At 44.4% G+C, this 23,113-nt stretch overlaps 1 protein-coding gene across 1 annotated transcript in view; it reads left to right on the forward strand.

The window, feature by feature from the left end:
- The window catches only part of LOC134392914 (cytosolic phospholipase A2 epsilon-like), a 54,030-nt gene that overhangs the window by 4,503 nt on the left and 26,414 nt on the right, over positions 1 to 23,113 (forward strand). Inside the window, exons 3-5 of the mRNA XM_063117673.1 lie at positions 13,497 to 13,633; positions 18,932 to 19,063; positions 21,466 to 21,506. Coding sequence (XP_062973743.1) covers positions 13,497 to 13,633; positions 18,932 to 19,063; positions 21,466 to 21,506 — 310 coding nt within the window. The remainder of the gene's footprint in view (positions 1 to 13,496; positions 13,634 to 18,931; positions 19,064 to 21,465; positions 21,507 to 23,113) is intronic.

A 23,113-nucleotide genomic window follows, 5' to 3' on the forward strand; every position in this document is an offset into this window, starting at 1 on the left:
TGGTTATTTATCCCCAAATCATCCAGTAGTTATTAACTCCTGGTATTAGGTAGTATTATCTTCTAATAACGTAGACAAGTTAAGTGGTGTTTTTCTGACTATGTTGGCAATTTTACAAACACATACTTGAGAGAAGGCCTCATTGAACAAAGTAGGACTTACCTCAGAATCAACAAGTATGGGGTTTGGCTATAAAGAACTTTCTGTATTTTGGGAAGATAAATACAGGATAGGCTACTGGGATGCCAGTGCATCATGACTTCCAGTAATGCTCACCATGAAAAATTGAGTGTTGGATTAGATCGACTGGTCTGATCCAGCATGGCTCTTCTTATGTTCTTAAGAAGCCTAGGTCTGCCAGTATTATTTTAGGGGGGCAGGCTAATAAGACCCAATGGGCTCAGACTGCAGGACAGCAAATCTGAGCCCAAGGATTACATCTTAATTTTGAGACTCGGTTGAGCACTGAAACTGGTAAACCAAAAATGTTCATCACTAGAGTTGTTGTTGTTGCTGCTGCTGCTGCAGGTGGCTGGTGGAGGGAAGGGATGGGGGCGGGGGGTCTAGGCATCTATCCAGAGTAGTTTGGACATAAGGAATCATATTAATGAAGGGCCCTGGATCTGATGAAGCATTTCACAGTTTAGGATTAAGTGCTTTGCAAATGGCACATATTCTATCTAATGATGCATTTGTCTTTGTTTGATACAAAAATTCTCTTCCCTATGACTGCTTAGAGTGTGAAAGATAGGGCTCTCAATAGATATAAGTCATGATGGCTATATATTACCTCCAGTATCAGAGGCAATATGCCTCTTAATACCAATTGCACTCATCTCTTGCTTGTGGGCTTCCCACTGGGTTTCTGGTTGGCCACTATAGGAACAGAATGTTGTATTAGGTAGCCTTTTGGTCTGATCCACCATGGCTGTTTTAATGTTCACTTTAAGAATATGTCTCTTAAAGTCAGCAGAACCAGATAGCCAAGTGGAGAGAATACTGGAGTTTGATGTGGTGTGGTTTAAGTGTCAACACAAGTGTTCTGAACAGCATATGACTGTCAGCTGGTCATAAACAGGGGTGCTTACTCCTTCTGTGGTTGCTCCTTCTGTGTAGAAAGCTAAGCTTCTAGCCTGTAGGTAAGATTTTGATGTGGGTCTGCTTTCAAGCATTTACTTACTTAATCCATATGCATCCTGGGCTGGTATAGTCACATGAAAAGTTGTACATTTTGATGGTTTGAATCAGCTGTCACTAGACAGCTACATAAGGTGAACCTATAGTAGTCAAATGCTATCATCTAACAAAAACAGTGGCCTGAGAGCAGAAATCTAATGAAGACTCTTAAAGAGCAGTCTCTGGAGCCTACCCTATCTAACCAGGGCTTCCCAAACTTTCTGTGGTGGTAGGCACACAGACTGGTTGCCATGGGAAGGGGGGCTTGACCATCCATAAAATGGCTGCCAGGGTGGGTATGGCCAATCACAAAACACTCATTTCCCAGAAGGCAAACGGGTGAGGCTAAAAGAAAAGTAACATGTCCAAGAAACTGGGTACAAGGTAGAGGTGGGGTCTGAGTCCAAAAGGCCACATCAAATATTGCCCCCCTCACACACAAATCACAACGAAATACCATTTCACAGAAAGCAAAACGGTAATGCTCAGAGAGAAACATAAACACACATACACAAATTCATGCCACTCACAGACACTCCGCAAAAAGCCTCAAGCAAAACTCACACCATGCCAAAACAAATAAACCAGCTAACACAGACACAGTCACACACAATGCACACAGCACAGGCAGGCAAAGCAACCATCTTGCTCCCTACTATTCCTCTAGACTCTCCTTAAGACACTCTCTATCACCTCCACCATACCTTGCTCTTTATTTCTTATTTAGTGGGTGTCTGCCTGCACTTCAGAATGGAGCACTGGGCTGTAGCCACCTGCTATTTTTATTTTTAAAGAATGCCTTTGTTTTTAAAGAATGCCATGTGGGCCCTAGATGAATTATTGGAAATAAAAATGGCACTAGAGGCTAGTTCTGCAACATGCCAATCTCCCATTCATTTATTTTTTAATTAAAAATAAAATAAAATCAAGAGGGGCAGGAAGCCAGGCAGTCACCAAGGGGCCATTCTCTTAGGCCCCGTTCAGAAGACACCTTAAACCATGGGTTTATGGTTTAATGTGTCTTCTGAACGGGCCCATTTTGTGGATCCTTATATACCCAAAACACATCCACACATGTACAAGACAGATGCATCAGTGGGCTTGGGGGCACCCCAAAGTTTGCAGAAGTACAAAATTTATTTAGGAAAAAATAGTAAAGGGAGGATAAAGACACCCCCCCCCATTGCAACAACCAAATGAGGAATGAGCATGTTCAGTGGGCACTGAAAGTTGATTGTTGCCAGAGTGGTTGGGTGGAATGTTGCAGGGAATGGTATTATTTATTTTATTTATTTACAATATTTATGGAGTATGAGAGTGAACACTTACGTATCCCGCCTTCCCCACCCCTGCCTATCACTTGTATTCCAGGAGATCCTGGGTTTAACTCAGTAGTTCTTTAATATCCAGCCTTGGGAAAGGGCAAAAGAAAAGAAAAGAAAAGTCTCCCTGAAATGGTTTTAGTGCACAAAGATTTATCACAAGGTAGTCATCACCACTTTACTTTGTGATGCTTCAGCTGCTACCTGCAAGCCACTGACTCCTGGACAATGCTGGAGTAGTCCCAGATATTAGAGTGAGACTATGGGGAAGTAAGTTGATTACAGGCACTGACAAGTTGTTGCTTGTATGTTGCAACTGGAAGCATGTGATCAACAACCCCTCCAAGCATCTATTTATGTGAAGAAACCAGATAGCATCATGAATAATGGAAAGACGTTGCATAAACACACTCAAAATTATGCCTGTCAATGAGAAGGTTTGTTGGAAAGGATGTGCCTCTCCCTTCAGAAAAAAATTAATAATGCAGCAAACTCCAAATGAAAAGTTTGCAAGGTTAACAAGGACAAGAAGAAATCATTAGAAGAGCAACCTGTTCAGCCAGCCAAAGCAACATCCAATGCAGAACGTTTTGAAATTGCTGTGCATTATTTTAAGAGTTAGGAATAGTTTACGTGTCATGACTGCCATTGCGAGGCCATTTTAAATTGCACTTATCCAGGGCCGGTGCCAGGCTTTTTTGCACCCTAGGCAAGGTGAGCTGCTTTCACACCCCCACCGTATCCCCCCCGCCCCAGGTAGGCGGAGACAGGTTACCTGTCCCTCGCCTGAAGTCCTCCTGGCTTGGCGGGACGCTGCGGTGGGGTGGGCGGGCAGCTCCAATTCTGTCCACCGCCCTCCCACTCCAGCATCCCGGCTTGTCTTTGGCTGGGAGCCCCCAGCCGAAACCAAGCCGGGAAGCTGGGGGAGGGCAGTCAGACGGCTCCACGTTCTGACTTTTGGCATGCACCGGAAGTCAGAACGGGGAGCCGTTCCTTCCCTCCCCCCAGCGTCGCGGCTTGGGATTGGCTGGGAGCCCCCAGCTGAAGCCAAGCCGGGAAGCTGGGGGAGGGCGATCAGATGTCTCCATGTTCTGATGTCTGGCGCGTGCCGGATGTCAGAGCGTGGAGCCGCCCGTCCCCGCCCCCCAGTGTCCCGGGTTGGCTTCGGCTGCTGGGCAGGCGCCCAGCTGAAGCCAAGCCAGGGACGCTGGGGAGCAGGACAGAAGGCTGGGAGGGCGACTTCCAGGGGCGCTTACCTTGGCGCTCTAGGCGGCCGCCTAACTGGCCTCTATGGAAGCATCGGCCCTGCACTTATCATATGGCCAGCCAATGATGTGCACTTAGTCACCATGTGAAACAGGTCATGCCACTGTACACCTTTTTCTCTCTCTCTTTTTGCAACATTTGTAGAGGCGTGTTGTGAGGGGTGGGTGGGAATAATACACACCTTACACAGAAGGCTTACTGTGTGGTAACAGCCATCAGAGTGAGCAATTCAGCACTGCAGAATTTGCAGGTCACATAAAGAGGAGAGCAGAGGAAATTTGACCTTTGGATGTCATTGATAGAAGTTCTTGTTGGGGTGTTGGATATGAGATTTTTTTGTAGATATGAGACTTGTTTTAATTCTGGTCGACCCGTTCAATTGCCTTCTATTTGGGGTGTGTGTTGGATTATCTTTCTACAATTCATCTTTTAACTTTTATCAAAATATAATAACAAATCATCACAAAAATGCCACTACACGACCTATTTCTTAATGAATCCTAAAAGTTTAAATGATGCAATATAGGAACTAGGACCACACAATCACAAACCCATTTGTTCAGTGTCTATAAATGGAAAGAGTTTAGTACAAATATCAAAACATCATTACTTCTCTAAATGCCAAGAGGAAAACAGAATTATTGCTATATAATGTACTTATTGACTTAGAATTGATTTAGGGTTCAATCTTATGTGTTGCATTCCCGATAAACAGAGGGCTAAGAACTTGGAATCCTCTGCCCATTCTATGTCTTGTCGGCAAGAATCAAGCACAGCAGAAATAGGATGGTGGCGATTTCACCTCCGTTCTGCCATCTAAGGCCCATTCTACACCTAAGGATTATCCCAGGAAAATGGAGGGATTGTCCCTGCCTGCTCCTGGGATCCCCTGTGTGTCATTTGGATACACAGGGATGATCCTGGGACGATCTTGGGGAAAAAGGCAGGTGTAGAGACGCCCTGGGATGAAAAAAAAAGGAGCTAGACAGGCTTCTGAGCCCATCTAGCTGACTTACCTTTGAGTGAGTGGAGAGGGGATTGGAGAGTCCATAAGATATTGTATAACATGGCCTCTCCCCTCTCTTCCCCACCCCACCAGCACACCTTCTTTCTCCTTCTCTGACTTCTTTCATGAGGTTACAATGATGGGATTTTCTCTCCTCTATGCTCCATGCCTTCCTTTGGCACCCAAGATACTGACTAGGGGCCATAAGACAGATACTGTCTTAATTGTTATTAACAGCAAGGACTCACTGAAAACCAATAGGAAGTAGTTCTTTATATAGTGCAGAGTTAAACAAGATGTTGTGAATGGCTACCAACTTAGATGGCTTTAAAAGGGGAATAGGTAAATTCATGGACAGTAAGGCTATCAATGATTACTAGCCATGATGTCTATATATTACCTCTAGTATCAGAAAGAGTAAGCTTCAGTATGCCACTTTGTAGGAAACATGAAAGGGACTGTGCTATTGCATTCATGTCCTACTTGTTTGCTTCCCATCGTCTGGTTGGCCACTGTGGGAACAGCACGATGGCGCTATATAAATAAATAATAATAAATAATAAGTTTGGCCTCTGGTCTGATCCAGCATAGCTTTTCTTCTGTCCTGATGGTTGCCAAGCTTAGTTTTCTTTACTTGTCTTTCTTTTGTTTTGTCAAATTAATTGGTGGAATACACAAGGAAAAATGAAAGGCAAACTTTCAAGGTTTGAAGAGAGGTATCATGTAGGTGTTTCCATTGATCTTTGGCCAGTGTGTGTGTGTGTGTGTGTGTGTGTTAGCAACAATGAGCTAAACAATGAGGCGATGGCATTTGATTATGCAGGGGATGATCTCATGGCCTAGACTAACAGATACACTGCAACAGTGCAAAGGTTGAGGACTGTGAATCCTATTTCTGCTCTCTGACATTGACCTAACTGCTGAAATAGACTCAATAACAAAAGCTCCTTGGTCAATCACAAAATCAATCACAAGATAGCAGGACATAGCCTTACCTTCCACCTCTTGCAATGCAAGTCTTTCAGTTGCCTTAGCTTTATTGGGTCCGTTGTTTTGTCAGCCTCCTAAATAGGGGTGTGCACGGACCCCCCGCTCCGCCCCGCGGGCCGATCCGAAAATTTTGGATCGGCCCGCTCCGCGCCGCTCCGCCCATACTCCGCTCCTCTTCGCCGCGGAGCTCCGGCTCCGAATCGGAGCTCCGCAGTGGAGGGGAGTGGTGCCAGGTAAGGCCGGGAGAGGAGGGCGGGGGGGGGTTACCGGGCCCTGCCGCCGTCGCCGCCTGTGCAGTGACGGCAGCAGAGCCCGGTAAGGGACCAAGGGGGAAGGGGGCCTTACCTGCCTCCGTCCGCGGTCCGTCGGCTTCTTCAATTGAGCCCGCGGTTCAACCAGGAAGTCGCGGGCTCAATTGACGAAGCCAACGGACCGCGGACGGAGGCAGGTAAGGGAGAGGAGGGGGGGTTTACCGGGCCCTGCCGCTGTCGCCGCATGGGCGACAGCGGCAGGGCCCGGTAAACCCCACTTACCTTTCCGGCGGAGCTCCGGATCAAGGCGAAGGATCCGCCTTCACCTCGATCCTCTTCGCCACGCTCCACCGGCCCCCCAATCCTCTTCGCCTCCGCCTTAAGGGGAGGCGAAGCACCCCGCTCCGCTTCTAATTCGCCGGTCCGATTAGAAGCGGAGCACATCCCTACTCCTAAACACAAGGCAGTAAGATGCTGCTTGCAGCTCAACGGCTCCACAATCGAGTGGCAGAACATTTTGATTGCCTCCCAGAGAGCTCTGCCTACTTTGGACATGCAGAAATAATGAGCTAAGAAAGTTTCCTTTCCCCCTTGCAAATATGCAGAAGGAGACAAATGCATTTTTCTGGTTTTAATTGGATATGAATAGTGCCCTGCTATTAATGTTTTTTGGGGTACTGTGTTGTGTTGACACAGGCAAAAGTATTTGGCCGTTGCTAGATCTACCTGGTGATCCGTGTGGGAGGAGGGGCTTGTAGCGCGGGCTGTCACCCTAGTCTACACATTAGATGCAATGGGCTACAGAAAAGCTCCGTCGCGTCCGCCATTTTTTTGTCTTAAAGGGCCGGGTGCGCAAGAGTGCACCAGCGACAAAGGTAAGTGTTGTTGTTTTTTAAAAAGGGTTCCCCACTCCCACCCGCCCCCGATTTCCCCACCCTGGCTGCGATTCCCCCAATCTCCGCTTTCCCCCCGCGATCTCCGCTTTCCCCCTGCGATCTCCACTTCCCCCCGTGATCTCCCCACCCCGATCTCTCCCCCTGCCCCGATGGGCTCAGCGCCCCATCTGCTGCTTTTCCCGGCCATTCGCGAGTAATTGCAGTAGCTGGGAAAAGTGGCGGACTGGTCTATACGCCTGCGGTCTTGGGCTCAGCCCGAGACCGTGGGAAATACCGGACCACAAACAGTTCCGTTTACCCCAGGCCAAGGGAGGGTTGACCCCTGCCTGAGCCCAGGATCCCCTTGCGTCATCTGGATGCACAGGGGCGAGCCTGGGGCTTGCATCAGGCTAAACCCTGGTCTAGCAATGGCCTTCGCCTATAGAGAGTGAGGGCAGAAAGTGTTGCCCCTCGCTGAGATGTCTTAGTGCAAGGACAGGCAGAAGATACATTGGGACTGATTGGTAGTTTTCTGGGTGATCTCAAGGATTTCTGGATGTCAGTCATACAGAAACAACCAAAATGGTTTCTCCCCACTTCCCCCACCCCCTGAATTAGGGGCTGTTAAGGTGGAAGAAAGTTTGGTGTGAAAACTATTATTATTGTTGTTGTTTAAAATTAGGAATGGACTTTTGTGTGACTGGATTGCAAGCTAGGTTTTAGTGCTGAAAACAAATTTCTGGACTCAGCATGTGCTCAGAGGCACCATTGCTCCTTAATTCTAAGAATATATTTCCCCTTGGACCACTGTTTTCACACTTGGTGCTGGTTAGTGTTCTAGTAAAAAAGAAAAGAAAAGTAGATCCCACAAGCCTGAAGTCTGTTTCTCCATGGTTAGTGACATCTTAATGTACTGAAAATTGGCTTCATCCATAGTAGCATCATCATGTAATCATACTGACTATGTGTTCCCATTTGGCGTAATAATAATAATAATAATAATAATAATAATAATAATAATAATAATAACAATAAAAAAAAATTTCTTACCCGCCTCTCCATTTTGATCGAGGCGGGAAACAACAACAAATGATAAAATACATAAAACTGAATTAAAACATAATATACATTGAAAACATCCTAAAAAACAGTCAGCATGAAGCCCTGTTTTTATTTTTAAAAAATGAGACTGAAGGAACTGTTGTCATATTTAACTTTGCAGGGTGGGGAGTAGTTTGCCACAAGCATGGCTGGCTGAAGTAATTTTGCTTTCTGAGGTGAAGGACAAGATAGTGACTACTCCCCCATCCCATGTATAGAAGTTGAGTGGACTGGCAATTGCATTTCACTTCAATACTGGCAACAGGACACTGCCCTCCATGGGACCTGAGAGCAGCTGACAAGCTTAGAGGATGCAGGGCAAGCTGTGTATCACACAGTGTTTTGGCTTCGCTGCAACAACTTGTTGCCACTTCCTGCTTCCCAGCATTTACTGCCTGAAGTGGCTGCCACACTTTGCCTAAGGGCAGGGTTGGTCTGCTCCAGAGTGAAGCTACATGGTGGAAAATTTAAATGCTGTCTCCCAATGGCCCAGAGTGCCACTGTCTGCCACTGTTGCCCCCTGTCAGGGTTCACCCACATGAGAGAGGGGCCACCAGACGGGCCATTGCTAAAAGTAAATTTTGTCTAAGCCTTAGTTTCTTCTGCTTCATATAATAAACCTCCTTCTAAAGTATCCTGCCCACAATTATTCTGAAATATCTGGCCTCCTTACCATGTAGATTTATGCTGCTATTAGAATGACAGTATTTGACACAGTTATTCTTGAAGCTCTGATAGGCCTGAGACGATCCTTGGTGATAGATAAACCTCAACTTTTTCTGCTAATTGTTGGTCTACACACTTTAGCTCCCCAGCACAAGGTCTAAGTCTGGTTGCCAGAGGAAAGAGAGAAGCCCACCTGATCAGCCATGATTAGGGACACATAATATCGAATTAGCAATTAGGAAACAGGAAGTGTTGCTATGCTATAGAAAGCCATGGGGTGGATGGACAGACAGGTCTTGCCTGAATGATCACAACTGGATCATCAACATGCTTGAAAGCTGGAAAGGAATTTTTTCAAGGATCACCTGGTTTTCATTCTTTTCTTGCTTCAGACCCATGTGACTGCCTTTTAGACCTATTCCCTATAGGCTGCCACCATTAATGCAGCAAGGGAGAAGGGCATGATCGGGAAGCCAGGGAGGACTCACAAGTACAGGTCTAAAACCAGAACTGGGCAGGTCTGCCTGGGCCCATGAGGGCTGGACACAGGGGTGTCTGCTGCCCTTGTGGACCTGGGTGGAATTTCACAACAATCCTAGTGGCTGGCTGGGGAATGCTAGGAGTTGCTGGACATTTTTTCTGTCTAAACATGCATAGGATTGCAAGGAGTATGGACATTCCCTCTGCCATCCCCACACCCCATGGCTTTCCTTGCAACTTTAAACAAAGAGTATTTTCCTGCTACAGCGTTCATGTAAATAGCTCAGTGTGTTTCTATATTAAGAAAGAAATCCCACATCCTTACCAGGGTTTCTTCTTCTGGAGTCTTTCCACATTTATGAATGGCTCCTATTGACAGTGACATTTGATTTTGCATTGAAAAATTATCCTCTAGGCAATGCTATTATGTTCAATATATAGCAGTACGCCAGCTTTACACACTGGGGATAATTTTAAATATTGTATTACCTCAGGGTTTTTTTTAAAGTAAGATTACTGGTGGAAAGCATGGGAGATGTCCTGGAGGTTGATGACATCATGTAAAGAACCCACAAATTCTGTGAGTGGCCAATCACAAGTGTGCAATAAATTGCTTGTGTAGAGAAGCTCTCAGAATTCTTGGAAGTGCTATCTTAAAGAGCAAAGGATTTCTGTCATTTGTGTCAACCTCCCACAAGAATGCTGAATTTGGTGGTCTATTCCACTTCTTATGCTAAATCAAATTAATAGAGCTGGTCATCAAGATTTCAGTTGCATCCATTATATGTAGGTGTGAAGATATAGGAGTCATGACATGTGATTCCTTGTAATGAATCCTTGCTGCTGTTTGAAGTGTTGTGTGGCATAAGTATTCCTTCATCTAGGACTCAGATCTTTTGGCTGTCATGCTTTCTGGTTATGCATGACAATTAATTCCCAGCCCTGCTAGTATGACTACTAATTAATACCTTGTTTAGTAGCCTAGGTAAAGTGGTTGTGATCCCATAAAATGTAAGCTGCTCTGCCTTGTGCATTCTATTACCCAAAAGTGAACGTCAGACAATTTCAAAGCCTTCTATCTTAGATCCTGGGAGCTATTTCTCTCTCACTCACTCACTCTCTCAATGTGATGGGTGATAATCCTAACATAAGAATTGCATGGAGTGTTTCTCCATTTTTATCCATTTTTTAATCAATGGAAGTTATTCATAATAGCTGTCCAAATATATCAATGCTAAGCATGTCAATAAGTATGTCATATGCAATAAACATGGCCTACTGAGCCATGATGCTGAGTCCCTATCTCTATGAAAACATCTATTCCTTCTTTGTCCCATGTAGGAAGACTGTACAATCTTGTCTGAACATAGTCTTCTCATTCCTTGGGTCCTAGGTATAAGATGCAAATGTGGTCAATCCAGTGTGGTGACATATATCATTCTCTACTGAAACTAGAGTAGTTTGGCCTATTATCATCAGCAAGTTTATGCCTGGTGCTGCAAAAGAAAAGTGGATGTGTCACAAAGCTCATGGCAGGCCACAATGCATGATAGATGGGTTGCATTCAGCTTGGTGGGCCAACAAGGGTGGCCTTGGGTTCTGTCTTGGACATTTACTTTTGCCACTGTGCATTACCATATAGCTATTCTGTTGCTTATGAAAGAGGAAAAGCATCCCCCTGCATCCCTGAAGGCATCCTCTTAAAAAAGATAATGACTAGGTTCACACAATATGATAATCTGCACTAAAGGTTACATACGGGTTGTTGTTGAACTGTGGGTTATTGTGTTGTCAGAATTCAGCCTCAGCAACAAACTATGGTTTATTAACCATGGGAAACTCACAGTTCACAACCCAACAACAAATCATGGGTTCTCTTCATGGGTTGTTCATGTTTAACAAACCATGGTTTGTTATTATGGATAAGTTCAGACAACACAACAACCCAAAATTCAACAACAGGCCATCGTCCAATGACAACCCACTCTCAACTCATACTTAATCTTGAGTGTAGGTTAGCATGTTCTGTGTACCAAGTTACTGTAATCCAAGAAGACAGTATGGAGGACAGATGAAAGTGAAAGTATCTGATGGAAAGTGGAACTTTTGTAGCCTCGTGTTAAATTTCAGGTATTAAATATTCATACTTTAAAAACAACCAAACAAACAAGCCCCAAACAAATCATGTGGTGAATTAGGCAAAATTATGGATAGACTAAGGCCTTAGCTAGATCTAAGGTTTATCCCAGATCGTCCTGGGGTTGTCCCTGCCTGCTCCTGGGATATCCTGTGTGGCATTTACATGAACAGGGATGACCCCGGGACGATCCCAGGATAAACCTTAGGTCTAGCTAAGTCCAAAGACATACATCTTTGTTATGTCAGAAGGGTCCAGTGCACAAATGAGGCCTACATCTTGCACATCTTACAGTAAATTTATTTGTTGGCTACATATCTCATGCTCACAGCTAAACTTTCAGACAATGTGAAAAATTATGTCTTTGCCTTCATTTTAAAAATGCAAGCATAGAAACATAATGGTAGAACAAAGCCTCAATAAGGAAGCTTAAAAATCTTGGAATTGTATTTACTTAAGCAGAATCGAATTTGATTAATGTACTTAATTAAACAATTACAATTTCCATCCATATTTTAGAGAATTGCTAATTTCAAATTCCTTATTTTGGAATTGGTCTGATATTGACAGTCAGTGTTTTGCTATTCTGGATGGTAAAGGTTGCATCACTGCTTTCATTTTTAAAATTTACATCAAGCCTTCTTGTGATTTGATCTAGGGTTTGTTTGTGGAACCTTGGAGAATATTCGTATGAGAATTATTTTTATTTGTTTTGTTTCCAGTGTATTTTTAGTCAGAAACTTATATAGAAATTTTGCAGCAAATGTTTAGTGAGTGTGTATAAACCATGGTTATGTAGCCACCATAGTTAGGAATGGTTCACATGACATACCCACCTTGGCTTAAAGCTCCATCACATCTAGGTCAAACATGCGGCTCCTGTCCCTTCTCTGTCGCTGCTATGACATCGCTTCCTGAAAAAAAGGAAGTAATTACCCCCATTCAGTCCGGTAGGAGAGAGCAGCAACCAGACTTTCTCTGGGGTTTTTTTGTGGTGCAAAAAAGGCCAGAAGGGGTGGACGACACATGAGAGGCAGACAATATCATATGAGTAATCTGTGAGTGCCCAGTAATGAGTGTGCAGTAAAACACTCGTTGGATGGAGCTTTTAGAGTGTCATCTGAACAGGGTCTATGATACTTGTTATGGCCAGGTTCCAAAGACCTAATTCCATGAGTTCAAGGAGGCATTAGATGCATTTTTCCTGAATAGTACTCCCTCCCCAGAGTTTTACAAGCACTTTGTGGTATGACAATGAAGTCCGCTGTTCAGTGCACGGCTTCACTTACAAACAGTATGATTTAAACTGAGTACTTTATTAAGGAACACAAAGGGCAGCCTTATGAATAGGACGAATGAAGTGGCCACCTCAGGCAGCTGATTTAAAGTGTCGTCATTAAAGGCAACAAATGATTCAATTTATTAGAGCGTATTTTTACTGCCAGGGAGATGCACTTGAGGGATTTTCTGCCTCAGCTGCCAAAATAACTCAGCTGGGCTTGGGGACTGTGCACCTTTACTTGACAGGAGAACCATTTGCTTTCTGCCCCAGGCAGCCAAATGTCTTGGGCCAGCCCTTTGGAGGAAACAGGGATGGCCCTGTTCAGAAGACACTTTAAACCATGTCTTTAACCACAGCGGTTAAGACAGAAAGTCAGGCTGTGTTCAGAAGACACCTTAAATCATGGCTTTAACCATGGTGAATGAGGCTTTCTGGCTTAACCATCATGGTTAAAGCTGTGGTTTAAGGTGTCTTCTGAATGGGGCCAATAGCTGCCTTATGCTGACTCAGACCATTGGTCCATTTAGCCCAGTAACTGACTGGCAGCAGCTCTCCAAGTTTCAGGCAGGAGTTTTTCCAGCTCTACTTAGGGATGCCGGGGATTGAACCTGGAAATTTCTGCATCCAACACGTGTTCTACCACTGCCCCGTCCATGTACTCCTTTCCCTCCTCCTTCTACTTTCTCTCCTCTGAAAGCACCCTCTTCTCCCTCCCAGATCTCATTTAGTACAAGCATCTTGTCAACTAAATGGATATATCAAAATGACAAGCTTCTTGTGTGAGCCTTAGCAGCTCTTTGAAACCTGGCATGCATATCAATCATCATCATCATCATCATCATCATCATCATCATCATCATCATCATCAGACACAGCTTAAAAGAGTCCACTAAATGATGAAGCATTGCTATTTTATCACTAAATAATTTTCTCTTTTGGAATAGTAACCCAGTCTGATTGCTATGTGACTTTATGGCTGCCAACTGCCTCACTGAAAAGGACCAAAACCCAGACTATGAATGACACCAAAGACCCCGTATGGAATGAAACGTTTTACTATAGGATCCAGAATCAAGTAAAGGTAAGATGTCATGCTAGCCAAACTCAGCAGGAATCACTAGATCTCTAGGCAGGTCTTGTCAGTCATTCACAGAGGAAAGAGCTTGGGTGCTGTGCAGTAGCCACAAAAAAATTAAAAGTATTGCCAATTTCTGTGGGGAAATTTGCAATCTTTGCTGGTTTCCTCTCCCAAGTTTCAACATCACATAGATCCAAAAAGGATCATCCTACTATCTGGGAGATGACATAGAAATAATAATGATAATGACAACAGGTTACACATGAATTATCCCTAGACTGACTCCTTTGAGGAATGTTTAGTACAATAATGTATATATAATATATATAATTAGTTTCCACTAATATTTATTTATTTATTTATTTGCTTGACTCTTTCTACCAAGACAAATGGCATCCGTTATCATAAATAAAACTTAATTAAAACAAACACATTAAAACACAATAAAATCACCACAATAATAGAATAAATGTCTGTAAAGTAGATCCTCAAATTTGCCTGAGGCAAAATTTGGTGAATGTTCCAAAATCAAAGATAAATATGCAGAGAAAGTGTGATTCTCTTGAAATTGCATACATAGAAATCCTGACAAAATCAGTCCTCTGAGTGGAAACATCCACATTCACTCTAGTACTACTATAATTAAGTATAAATTGACTAGGGTGATATTTACCCTGGCGGAAGTGGATTAAGGTTTGTGGATTTTGGGTTAAGCCTCCACGTGACACTTATTACAATAACCCACAACTTGCTATTATCATTTATTATACTGCCAGGCAAGTGCTGTTCAATGGAAGTACCTTGATCCTGAATGAGTTGTCAGTAGGTGATTATTTGCTTATATACTCAGGATGTGCAATTCGCAAACAACATGAAGCAAACACCTGCATGGATTTTTTAAATAATCTGTCCATAATTACAGGAGGGAAACTCTTTTGCTGAAGAACAGAATGTTAGGGCAGGCAGAACAAAATGTTTCCTTTCAGTGAGGATAATAATAATAATAATAATAATAATAATAATAATAATAATAATAATAATAATAATAATTTATTACCCGCCTCTCCCTCAGGATCGAGGCGGGGAGCAACACTAAATAAAATATAATATATAAAATTAGTTAAAAGAACATATAAAACCAATATAATATTGAAATAAAAATCACAGCATCTTAAATTTCTTTGGTTTAAAACCCATCTGGGTATGCATGCCGGAAGAGACTAGTCTTTACAGCTGTCTTAAGCTCAGAGAGAGCATTAAGCTGACAAATCTCCTCCGGCAGGCCATTCCACAGTCTGGGAGCAGCAGAAGAGAAGGTCCTCTGGCAAACAGTTGTCAGCCTGACTGGAGTAAATCCTTCCCAGAGGACCTGAGTATGTAGGGCAGATTGTATGGGAGAACGTGAACCCACAGGTAACCTGGACCCAAACCATGTAGGGCTTTAAAGGTAATAAGCAACACTTTATACTTCGCCCAGAAACTAATTGGCAACCAGTGAAGTGATTTTAAAGTTGGTGTAATATGGTCACCCCTAGGTGTACTGGTGACCAACCTGGCTGCCATATTTTGAACTAATTGAAGTTTCTGGACTAGGCACAAAGGTAGCCCTATGTAGAGCGCATTACAGAAGTCGAGTCTCGAAGTTACCAGTGGGTGCACTACCGTCTTTAGGTCTTCCATCTCTAGGAAGGGGTGCAGCTGGCATATCAGCCAAAGCTGATAGTAGGCACTCCTGGCTGTCGCATCGATCTAGGCTGTCACTTTGAGTGACGGATCCAGAAGCACCCACAAGCTGCAAACAGGGGGAGTGTAACCCCATCCAGAACTGGTTGGCACACCTCCCAACCCAAGTTACAGCCCCTGACAGTAAGCACCTCTGTCTTCTCTGGATTCAGCTTCAGTTTGTTTTTCCTCATCCAGCCCATTACTGCCTCTAAGCATTCATTCAGAGGAGACACACTATCCTTAGCTGACGCTGTTGTTGAAGGCATAGAGAAATATATTTGGGTGTCATCAGCATACTGATAGCACCCCGCCCCATGCCTCTGGATGATCTCTCCCAGCAGTTTCATGTAGATATTGAACAGCATTGGGGATTGGATGGCGCCTTGTGTTATGCCATACAACAGCTTCTTCTTTGAGGAGCAGCTATCCCCAAGCATCACCATCTCGAACCTACCCGAGAGGTCGTACTGGAACTACAGGAGCATAATGCCCCCGATTCCCAATCCCCTCAGGTGTTCCAGAAGGATACCCTGGTCGATAGTATTGAATGCTGCTGATAGGTCCAAAAGCACCAACAGGGACACACACCCCTGTCAATACTCTTGCAAAGATCATCCACTAAGGTGACCATAGCTGTCTCAACTCCATATCCTGCTCTGAAGCTGGTTTGAAATGGGTCTAGAAAATCTGTATCATCCAAGACTGCTTGGAGTTGGAAGGCAACTGCCCTCTTGATCACCTTGCCCCAAAATGGAAGATTTGATACTGGTCTATAATTATTAAAGTCCAGGGGGTCTGGGGAGGGCTTTTTAAGAAGTGGCCATACTACCGCCTCTTTTAAGCATGATGGAAAACTCCCCTCCCTGAGAGATGCATTAATAATATGCTGTAGTTGTTATCTAACTGCATTTCCTCCTGGATGACCAGCCACGAAGGGCAGGGATCAAGAGAGCAAGTTGTCCTCCTCACTCGTCCAAGCAACTTGTCCATGTCCTCACTACTCACCAACTGAAACTGATCCAGTGTAATCCAACTCGCAGAGTTGCTGGACACCCCATTGTCAGCTTCTGCTATAATGATGGCATCTAAGTTGGCTCTTATCCAAGAGTTTTTATCTGTGAAATAATCGTTAAAAGCATCACAGTATATTACTGAAGGCTTGAAAGCTGGGTTCGGGGGAAAGGTGTCTGAGTTAGACCCTTCACTACCCTGAATGGTTCTGCTGGATGTGAATTTGCAGATGCAACGCGTGCATAGAATGAAGCTTTCTTTGCTGCACATATTGCCACCCCATAGGAAAGAAGATGTTCTCTATGTCGTATCTTGTCGGATAGGAGTCTAGTTTTCTGCCATTGGTGCTCTAGTTGTCATCCTTCCCGCTTCAACTCCCTGAGATCTTCTGTATACCAAGGTGCCTGGTTAGAAGCGGGTCAGAGAGGACGTTTGGAGGCGATCCTGTTGGGAGCCCTAGTTAGATCTTGGTTCCATCTATTGACCGGGGCTTCAACAGGATCGTCGACGATACCAGCCATAGAACCCTCTAAGGCTATCTGGAATCCATGAGGATCCATCAGCCTTCGAGGGCCGATCATCTTAATAGGTCCACTGCCCCTGCAGGGGCGGATATTAGCCGTGATTCTAACCCTAACCAGACAATGATCTGTCCATGGCTGGATCTATGCTACTGCTTTAAAGCACTTTATAACAGTTTTGACAACTGTATATAGAGTGTGTCCTGGGCCCCAACAGTTGACAAAACTGTTATAAAGCACTTTAAAGCAGTAGTGTAGATCCTGCCCATGACAATGCAGAGGTATTTATCACCTCTACCCACAGATCCATCCGTTAGGAGCTGAAAACAGCATCAGAGGTGTGACCTGCGGAATGTGTGAGTCCAGTGACCAGTTGGGATAGGCCCATGTTTGTCATGGATGCCATGAACCCCCGAGCTGCACCTGCCAAACTGGTCTTGAATGGGATGTTGAAGTCACCCAGGACCAGAATCCTGGGCGACTCCAACACCAGCTCCAAGACCAGTTCCGTGAGCTCAGCCAGGGAGTCTGATAGGTAGCGGGGTGGCTGGTACGCTAACAGAATCCCTATACAGACCCAGGTACACACACTTGATGTGTTCCCAGACAGGAATTCTGGTCAGGTTGAGATTGTCTTTGTAGACCACAGCTACTCCGCCCCCCCTCCCACTTTTCCTCACCTGCTTGCTAACATAGTTCCCAGCTGGGAGGGCCTGGGCCCATGTTGGGCCACTGTCATCTCAGCCAGGTCTCTGTGAAGCATGCCAGGTCAGCCTCCTCATCTAGAAGGAGGTCATGGATGACATTTATTTCGTTTTTCACTGACCTGGCATTGCATAGAAACAAGGAGAGTGTCTATGGGTGGCCTGTTCGTTCTCCAAGATCCCCAGAGTGGCAGGGAGACCGGAAGGTAAGATAGGTATTAAATATCTATCTCTCTTTCCCCTGGAATGGCCCTTCACCCTACCATTGCCATATCTCCTTCTGCCCTGCACAACTCATATTGTCGCCCCCTTTCCCTTATAAGAGAATACCCACAATAACAAATACAACACAACACAACACAACACACACACACACACACACACACACACACAGCCAGTAGAGTCAGTCAGGGAAGATAGGGCAGCAGCAGTCCACCAGGCAGCAGCAGACAAGGCAGAGTTGGAGGTGGTGGTGGTGGTGGTGGCAGCAGCCGCAGACACTCCCTTCTCCCTTGGATAAAGGTCTCTTCCCCCCCCTTCAGGTACTGCCTAAGGCCAGCCCTCTTTAGGCAGCAGAGCAGGAGGAGGGACAAGCTGTAGAAGTTCTGGAGAGCAGGCATTCTGGAGAGCAGGCATCTCTCCTGCCATGGCATTTGCTGTAAAAAGAGAGCAGGGCCACCGGGGCTCTCTGGAGCAGCCGCCCATTTGGTGATGCTAGGAAGTACTCCAGAGAGCCCCACCAGTCCCACTCTCTTGCTGTGGGTACTGCAGTGAGAGAATAGCTGGAGGGACTCTCTGGAGCAGCTGCCCACTCAGTGATACTAGTGCGTGCTCTGGAGTCCCACTCTCCTACTAAGGCAAAGGCTGCAGCACAAGAGTGAGTAGCGGAACTCTCTGAAGAAGCTGCCAGCCTCTGATGAGATGTTCTCAGCCACCCGCCCTGCCTCGCATCAGTCCTCTCAGTGAAAACTAGTCAGTGAGCAGGGTGGGAGGATGGGCTGTCATGAGGTAGAAGGGAGGGGAGAGGTTGAGAGGGGCACACATGATGGGGGAAGGGGAAGGGTGAGGCATGCACTATGCAGGAGGGGAAGCGTGGGACACATGTGATGAAGGAAAGGGGTCGAAGGCATGGATGATGAGATCAAAGGGAGGTGCACATCCTGAGGAAAAAGGAAGGGTGGGTGGGACACGCAATGAGTTAAGGGAAAGGAATAGGGGCGCGCATGAGGAAGGGGTGGAGGTCTGCCTGTGGTCTACACCTCAGATGGTGGGAGAGCTTGTGCTCAAGCTGGATGGAAACATGGTTCTATTTTCTAGCATTCTTCTGTTGCTTTCTCTAGAACATTCTGGAACTTAAAGTCTGCGATGAAGATAAATACACCCAAGATGACCATCTCCTCACTGTTTTCTTTGATGTATCTAAAATCCAACTTGGAGAAACAGTTCGACTGAGCTTTCAGCTGAACCCAAAGGTGAGTACTGAAATTAAAAAGCATTTTGTGACACTGCATGAAAATGACATATTTTAAAACACCTTGGTAGATGTGTTCAGGAGCCACAGTCCAATGAAAAGAAAAGAAAAATGTGTCAAGGTAATTTAGGAATCAAGTTTATCTAGGAATGGGAGAAATTTGTTTCAGTTCGTTTTGAGCCGAATCTTTCCAATTTGCACCTCTTGGAACAGAAGGTAGATTTGCACACATTTTGTGATCTGAAATCCATACATTTTTGAGCTTACAAGACATGTTACTCAACACCCTCCCCCCTCCACAAAAAACATGGAATATGCAAACAAAAAACATGCATTGTTTAAAATGTGCATGGAAAAATGCACACAAACGTGCTTTAATAAATTGGAAGAAAATGTATTCAAACAATTGATGCACACATTTGGAAATATGTGTACAAAAATACTGAGGAATTTTCATATGGAAAAGAATCACAAATCTCATATCTAATCAGGACACAAGTCAGAACAAGCTCGAGATGTAAATCAGAGGACCTCAATAAGTGTGAGTTTTGCTAATTCACATATCCCTAAGTCCAACTGATTTCAAGTAACTGCTGAACTCAGTGGCCACACCTGCTTGTTAGTTCATCTTGCTGCCAAATCCTACATGTCACGGAGTAACTGACAAAAAGGCCCGGTTAGCATCTGAGAAAACAATAAGGGTGCAATTCTGGGGCATGCTGGGAGTGGTAGGCCTCCCCCACCCACATCTAAACATGCATAAGATGGCATTTTAAAGCACCTAGTGCAGCCTTCCCTAACCTGGTGCTCTTAAGATGTGCTGCACTACAACTTCCAGCATCACTAGCCTTATTATAGCATCTACTTTGATATGTTCAAGGTAAAAAAATGAAAGGATGTTATTAAATGTTTAAAATTATTTTTAAGTAAATTAAAATAGTGCTTTATCATGAACCCAGATGAAATATGAAGAGCCACATTGGACCAGATCATTGGTCCATCTAGCCCAGCACTAGTAATGCCAGTTTAGTTAAGAACATAAGAAGAACCGTGCTGAATCAGACCAAGAGTCCATCCAGTCCAGGATTCTGTTCACTCAGTGGCCAACCAGCTGTCGACCAGTGGCCCATAAGCAAGACAGGGTGCAACAGCACCCTCCCACCCATGTTCCCCAGCAACTAATGTATACAGGCTTACTGCCTCTGATACTGGAGGTAGCATATAGTCATCAGGACTAGGAGCTATTGATAACCTTCTCCTCCAGGAATTTATCTAACCCCCCTTTAAAGCCATCCAAATTGGTGGCCATCACCACATCTTGTGGTAGTGAATTCCATAGCTTAACTATGTGCTATGAAGAAGTACTTTCTTTTATTAGTCCTGAATCTCCCACCAATCAGCTTCATGAGATGACCCCACGGGGTTCTAGTATTATGAGAGAGAGAGAGAGAAATGTCCCCCTATCCACATTCTCCACACCATGTATAATTTTGTACATCTCTATCATGTTTCCCCTTAGCCTCATTTTTTCCCAACTAAACAACCTCAGCTGTTGTATTCTTCCCCCATAGGAGAGATGCTCCATTCCCTCAAACATTTACTTGCCCTTTTCTGCACTTTTTTCAGCTCTACAATATCTTCTTTTAGCTGTGGTGACCAGAACTGTACACAGTACTCTTAAGTGTAGATGTGCCATGGCTTTGTATAATGGCAGTATGATACTGGCAGTTTTATTCTCAATTTCTTTTCTAATAATACCTAACATGGAGCTTTCGTTCTTGACAGTGGCTGCACACTGGGATGTTTGATCCTGAGTAGATTTAGGTATGCCAGATCTGATTGTTTCCAGATCTGAACCACCCAGAGAGCATCGGCTATTGGGCGGTATAAAAATGTAATAAAATAAATAAATAAATAAATAAATATTTGGAATGCCTTAGTTCTTAAATCAGCCCTTAGATTTAGGATTTAAAAGCTGGTGTTTCCAAGTGTTGAGTTTCAATTCAAATATTTAGGTCCAGATTAGGGTGTATGTTGAGCTCTTCTTTAAATTAGAACTGAGGACATCAGGACACTTCTCACCCCGCTATTGAGGAGTCTAGTCTTATGGCTTCTGGTTTTTCTGGCTTCTCATGTCGGTACTTATTTATTTATGTGTATTTCTATATCCACCCCATAACCTGAGTTCTATAGACAGCTCACAAACAACACTCCTGCTCCCCTCTAATGTGTTTGTTTGTTAATTAATATTTATACAAGCAAATACTGCTTTCCCCATGTTCCACAGTCCAGCACTGCTTAGTCTCCTGTCTCATATGGTCTATCTTCTAGTCTTGCTTTCCTATTATTAAGAGGAAAATGTGAATATGTACTCTCTGAAGTGTTGTTTTTTTAAACTTTCAGGGTAACGAGGAATTAGAAGTTGAATTTACATCAGAGAGCAGGTAAGAGCAATTGTTGCTAACTGGGCGATCAACACAACTCCCTTGCGAAAGCACACAGCATAGATAAAGAATTTGCTTTGTATCTCTCTTAGCACTTAACTAGGGATCGTTGGCTGTGTGTATTCATACTCAGTTCATGACACAATAATGGCAGCTGAATGATTCTGTGTGCCATTTTCATCAATGAGGCACACTAGTGCTTAACAGATTGATCATGACAGCAGTTAGTAAAGGGCTTGGGCACCGCCTATTGATAATACACTAAGCTAGACAAATATATCCAGGAGATCACATGGTAAAACTGCTCATTAACTGTTTCAAGCTTAGACTGTAAATGGAGGAATGTCATGACTAAATATTCCTCCCTATAAACTTCCTTACAAATGGACTGCGAGATATCAGGGGGAGAAGGATTCTAGCTTGTCATATGTTAACTGTCTATGTGATCTCCACTTTCCAGGGTCTCAGATGTGATCTAGGGCACACATTGATTTCCTGTACAATCGGTTTTCCCCATTCACTTCAGTGGAAGGCTGTGTTTATCACTCATGTGCAAAGAGCTTCTGCTTCCATAGAAGGGAATGGAGAAGCTGGAATACAGGGGAGGGGAATCTGCAATTCTCCAGATGTTGCTAGAGTATACTGCCTTTAATGGGTTAGAAATCTCTGACAATGCATTGGAGCTGTCATGTATATAAGAAATGGATGGATCAGACCCATAGTCTATTTGTGGCCATCTAGATGTTGTTGGACTGCAACTCCTATCATTTCTCACCATTGGCTAGGGCTGATGGGAGTTGTGGTCCACTAACATCTGGAGGACCACATATTCCCCATCCCTGGTCTATATCCTAGGCAACAGCATGATACCTATAAAATATGTCCTGCTGCTAATCTGTACTTCAAGATACAGCATTGTTATGGTCAACCAAAAATATGGCATAAGAAGCTGCCAGTAAGAGGCAGATGGTACAGGGTTTGCCTTGGATGTCATAATTCCAACCTTTGGTATATGCCAGCCATACCTCTGAGTCTCCCCCCAAATACTGATGATCCTGGGAGGGGAGATAACCTGCTTGTCTGGAACTTTTGTTGCCTCAACTCCTATCAACTCCAGAAAGTATGGGCAGTGTCAGGAATACTGGGAGGGCACCAGGCTGGGGAAGGCTGCAGTTATTGTGGGAACCTCCATCCTGCTGCTCAGTTGCTCTCTTGGCTTTCCTTTAGCCCATTCCCAGGGGCATGTCCTCTGGAAGGAAAACGACAGAGTGGTTCCCCTCTTTCCTGGCCTCCAGCCTCCTGTTGCTCACTCACTGTTCTGGACTTCTTCCTGAGTTGGGTTTTACCTTTGTATCCTGTCTCCCCCCTCTCTGGAAAGGAGATCATTTAAAGGGCTCCTGGGCTGAACCAGGATGATCAGGGACTGGTGGTGCAGCAATGCCATGTCATTTCTTGCCCAATCATGTAAATATCTAGCTGGGCCAGCCAACCTGCAGAGCCAGAAGGCACAGGTTTCGAACACAGGAAAAAGCAAACAAAGTACATTTAAAAAGCCTTTCTTGCTAGTTACTGAAACAGTGTGATTGTTTTCCTTGTTTTTTCCCTTT

The sequence above is a fragment of the Elgaria multicarinata genome, chromosome 2 (assembly GCF_023053635.1).
Source record: "Elgaria multicarinata webbii isolate HBS135686 ecotype San Diego chromosome 2, rElgMul1.1.pri, whole genome shotgun sequence".
In the NCBI taxonomy this organism is placed as follows: domain Eukaryota; kingdom Metazoa; phylum Chordata; class Lepidosauria; order Squamata; family Anguidae; genus Elgaria; species Elgaria multicarinata.